The 5,241-nt window shown below is 46.6% G+C and overlaps 1 protein-coding gene across 1 annotated transcript; it reads left to right on the plus strand.

The window, feature by feature from the left end:
- The first annotated feature begins 1,065 nt into the window (after positions 1-1,065).
- On the plus strand, positions 1,066-4,879 carry LOC137422495 (uncharacterized). The gene is made up of 5 exons (XM_068109237.2): positions 1,066-1,925; positions 2,056-2,228; positions 2,361-2,824; positions 3,060-3,674; positions 3,813-4,879. The coding sequence occupies exons 1-5, from the start codon at positions 1,081-1,083 to the stop codon at positions 4,659-4,661; spliced, it is 2,946 nt and encodes a 981-aa protein (XP_067965338.2). The 5' UTR covers positions 1,066-1,080; the 3' UTR covers positions 4,662-4,879.
- The last annotated feature ends 362 nt before the right edge of the window (positions 4,880-5,241 follow it).

Below are 5,241 nucleotides of genomic sequence, written 5' to 3' on the forward strand. Positions count from 1 at the left end.
TCCTTTAAAAACAAAGAAAATGCATGGGAGCAAATCGAAACACGGGCTGAGAAAATGGGTCTCTATCGACTCCATCGAAAGGTGAAAAACAAAGACCTCTTTGCATGTGAGGCCAAACACCATCCGTCATGTTTTAAAGCTTTCCGCACAGCATTCTACAACTATGAGCGTGCGATTCACAGAGCCGAAGCACCAAAGGAGCAGGCTTGCATGTCAGCCGCCCATGAAAAGGCATTCAACTCAGTACTGGAACACATTCAAACCCAGGTCATCCAGCAGAATAAAGTTCTACAGCTTTCTTCCTTGCGCTTGCTCTATGTCGAGGAACTGAAACTGAATGGATATGAGAACTCAAATTATCGGTCAGAGAAACTACTGAAACGCCTACAGAATGACCCAATCAAGGAGCATATCCACTTCACGAAGGTTGATCATGACAAATGTGATGTCATTTCTTTCTGGCTTGTGCACAGCTCAAACATAACAGTTTCCAATGCTCTCGCACGAGCATTCACACTCGGAAGCACAAACAAGAACCAAAATGTTGCCCTCCAACTTCGCCAGGGTATTCTACAGGCTTTCAGAGAGTGTAAAGACCAACCATGGCCACCAACAGCTGAAGACATGGAGCTCAATCCTGAAGACATCCTACCTCCAGACCTTGTCCGCTTTCTCAGCGTGCTAATGACTGGCAAGGAGGGCATCGAGACAGAAAAGGTGAAGCGTCTGGTCTTCTCCATTGGACAAGATCTGTGCCGTGCAGTGTCAGATGGAAAATGGAAGTTACCAAAGCACATTCTCCTCTGTGTGACTGTAAGGCACCTGTTCCGAAGCAAACAGCTCACCACAATACTACACAGGCTTGGACACTCTGAGAGCTACGATTTCGCCTTGGAGTTGGAAACTGCTCTCGCCAAGGTCCTGGATGAAGTCTCAACTTATCGTACACCACAAATTGTGACAGGAGAGGGCAACCTTGTATTCCACTGTGAGTGGGACAACTTGAATAAAACCACTACCAGTGTGCACGGCTCATCATTCACACCGCCAGCAGAGAATGACACAGTCTATGCCACTACGATGCAAGAGTACTACATCTGGCTCTTCATCAGATACATCGGAAGCTGTGGCCTGCAGCCTGTGCCTGGGCTAGGGGGTTTCACCTCTGCAACTGGTTCTCCCCCACCCAGCAAATCAACAGTCGACTACTGCACGCCTATCCACCAACCGATCACAGACAACGCAGTTGTTCGTGAGCTACTGAAGCGTTCCGAGGCAGCAACTGCTGAGGTGGGTCAGAGATGGGTCCTGAATACATTTGATCTGGGTGTCTGCATGAAAGCCCTTCCCATCATCTGGCGCTGGCCAAATGAATTTGCTAGTCATGTAGTAACGATTGGACCCTTCCACACATCCATGAACTACATCGGGATGCTCACTGGACACAAGATGCGTGGTTCTGGATATGCAGAGATTCTCTTTGAGGCACAACTAGTAACAAGTGGATCTCTCAAAGGTGTTCTCAGTGGAAAGGCCTACGCAAAGTCCCTCTTTTGCCTCAAAACAGTGTGTGAGGCAATGGAGAGGCTGTTGATGGAGAGATTCACTGAGGAGGAGAACATCATGATCTCTGACCCTGCTGTGCTTCTCAGAATGACCCAGTCTTGCAACCGAGAGCACCTCGATGAAGCCCTCAAAGACCCCTCAACTCTACTCCTCATCAAAAAGTACCATGCCTTTGAGGAAAAGGTGCGCAAGGGCCACCTGGGGAAGACAGCTGCCTTCTGGATGTCGTTCATTACCCACTGCCATCTTGTCTTCATGCTCCTCCACTCTGTGAAGACCAACAACCTCCAGCTGTTTCACAAGTGTAACGGAGAGATGGCAGATATCTTCTTCGCCTTTGACGGACACAACTACTCCAGGTTTGTGTAGCATACATGGTAAAATGTATAACCATCACTGAGTAGATTTTAATTGATACTTGGGTTCATGTATTATGAGAGGAGCTATTCCAATAAATGTCTACAGTATTTCCCTCTCTGTACTTTACAGATATCTGACTTGGCTGGAAGTCCACCTGACAAATCTGGAAAGCACGCACCCAGGGGCCAAGGACCTGCTTACTATGGGTGCAATCGCAGTGGCTCGCTCGATGATACCAGGGGCACTCAGTGCTGTCGACAAGACAATGGAAGAAACGTTCATGCGCTTTGCTAAATCATCAGGTACATCATTTTCTTTCAGTACATTATACATTTGAAACTGTAGAAACCAGCTTTATATGATGTAAACTGCTCTTACAAAACATTTCCCTTTTAATGATTGGGTTATGCAATTAAAATATGTTCACTTTTCAGGTGGCTTTGCTGGCCTGTACAGTCAGTTTGGGGCATACCAGAGATGGTGCCGAACAACCACAGCACGGGCACAGTTCTATGAAAAGACCCTTGAGATGGTGGATCTCATCGATGACCCAGACTGCCCAAGAGCAGGGAGACATCGTGAACTAGAGAAGGCAGAGATCAGAAAAGGCGAGGAGGCCGTTCAGCGAACCCTAACTACTATCAAGAACTTCACCAATCCGTTCACCATCATTGATAAGGACAAACTCTACTGCCTGGCCTCTGGTGCTCCCGTCCCCATGGATGTTGAGATGGATGTGTTACAAGCAGAAGCTGTGGGGAAAGCTGCGAAAGCTGACTTCATCAGGCGCCTGGAAAGCGGAGAACCTGAGAGCTTCTTCAACCCAATCAAGAGAAAGAAACTCAAGACCATGGAGGCTAGTAACAAGAAGATCACACTAACATCCTCACAGGGCAAGGTAAGGATGTAATCCAATACCCAAGTGCTTTTGTATTTTATGTTGTATTTTTAAATGGCGTCCTGTACATGCTATATTGAGATACAAGATTGAACTCCAAATTTGTTTATTAAAGACAGTGCACATCAATGAACAATGTAAAGATTGTAAATATGCCAATTTATAGCACATGAATAATTTTCACCTGTAGTCCTTCCTGTAGTACATATCAACCAATCACCATTTATCATTCCAGGTCATCCAGTATCAGGAGCAAAGCAACCTTGCATTCCTGCTCCTTGTCAAGTCTCAGAGTCAAGATGAGCCATTAGACCTGGGAGAACTCATGAAGTACTGCCTGATGCCAGTGCCTCCTAGCCTTGGGACACCAGATGGGTTCTTCTGCAAAACCAACAAAGCCTCCATTCTGCACTACCTTTTAGAGGACACCACACCACAAGATCTGCAATACCCCAAGGATGCCCTGTTCATCCAGGATGGAATGGCGCTGCTGCATACCCTTGCCAACCTTCCCCCAACATGTGGTGAGATATGCTTGCAGGTGCTTGATCAGATGGTGGCCAAGCAGCACTTTCTGTTCTCCACTGACAGTTACCATCCTGAGTCAATCAAAGCGCAGGAAAGGCTGAGGCGGGGCAGCTCAGAGAAGATCATTCTGGCTGGACCAGCAACCAGGAAGCCATATGACTTCAAAATGTTCCTTGCAAATGACGACAACAAAAAGCAGATGTGCCAGCTTCTTCTGAAAGTGTGGAGTGGACAAGAGGCAGCTACCAGGCTGGAGAGAACAGAGATGGCTGTGCTGATCGTGGAGGGGAAGGCCCACCAACTTGCCTCAACGAATGGCAAGGTAAAATTGAAAGCCCTTCGTGAATGGCGATTCAATTTGTAATTTTTCCTGAAAAAAAGGTGATTACCTGTGATGTTTGTCTAGATCTGAAACTGGCAGTGACTGGTGATTGAAATGCGGTGCCTTTTTGTGTTTCAGGTCGAGGTACGTGAACTCCCCACGATCTACAGCAACCAGGAAGAGACTGATACCAGGGTGGTTCTGTACCTCCATCATGCTGCTACCATCGGATACAAGAACGCTGTAGTCAGAACACCGGACACAGACATCCTCCTGATCCTGCTCCACCATGCCCACAACATCAAGCTGACGGTGTACCTGGATACAGGGTCAGGGAAGCATCGCCAACTTGTCAACGTCTCTGAGCTGGCAGAATCCCTGGGAGAGGACTACTGTGCCACTCTCCTGGGGTACTATGTGTTCAGCGGAGAAGACTGCACCAGTGCCTTCAAAGGGAAGGGAAAAGTCGGGCCCTTGAAAAAGCTGGAGAAGAATCCCAGGTTTCACAGGGCATTCGGTGAACTGGGTGACAACTGGGATGCCAACCCTGAGGTGGAGAGGCAGTTAGAAAAATTCACCTGTGTGATGTACGGCCAGAGTCGCGAGTCATCAGTGGACATTGTCCGTGCCAAGCTGCTACGAAAAATGGTGGGAGAGGACAAGACCCTCACATCCAAGTCCAAGGTTGATCTGGCTCGCCTTCCTCCATGCCAGTCTGCCCTGAAGCCGCACATCCAGCGTGTGAACCACCGCGTAGCATTGTACAAAAGAGCCGATCAACCTATCATCGAAAAGCCAAAACCTTATGAGGAGCAAGGATGGATAAGGACTGATGAAGGACTGTTGAAACCAATGTGGTCCAGTGGTCCCATCCTACCAACCTCACTGGTGGATCTTCTGAACACAGGAGAGCACGAAGAGGAGGAGGAAGAGGAAGGAGAAGAAGAGTTTGACTCTGACGATTTCGATGAAAATGATGATGACTGACTCAGTGTAGAATCACTAATGCTAATGATGTTTATCTAAAACAAGCAAGAGAAGAGTGGTCACATTGAGTGCTAGGACTATTTTGACAGTTGTAATATTTAGAAAAATAAAACTTTGTGTTAACGTCTGTGTAGACGGACCTTAATATGAGTCTATTATTTCGTAAAACTGTGATTATTTTGTAAATAAAGCACTAATTAGCATACTAGCAAACCATAGACACAGGTGATCTTGTTATGAATAGTTCTATCATGATCTACACCCGTCAAAACATGAGTCTAGACACCTTATTTTTTCAATTATCTGCAATATTGGCTGAGATATGTCAAAAATCGTTTTTTTGATAATGGCAGCAGTAATTTGCATAAAAATGGTATGTGGGACATTTTTTCAGCTTGGGGCCATAGCTAGTCATTTTCTACACATTTTTTCCAATCTAGAAACACTGATTAGAAGTATATCTCCGGGGGGTGCAGGGGGACCTAATCTTCCTACTAGACTACTGATGCACTTCCAAACTAGAGCTTCCAGGGAAGCAGAACTCAACTGAACTGAGTGGACAACTTTAAAGTAGGTCAGT

Source organism: Myxine glutinosa, chromosome 2 (assembly GCF_964187855.1).
Source record: "Myxine glutinosa chromosome 2, kmMyxGlut1.1, whole genome shotgun sequence".
Taxonomy (NCBI): domain Eukaryota; kingdom Metazoa; phylum Chordata; class Myxini; order Myxiniformes; family Myxinidae; genus Myxine; species Myxine glutinosa.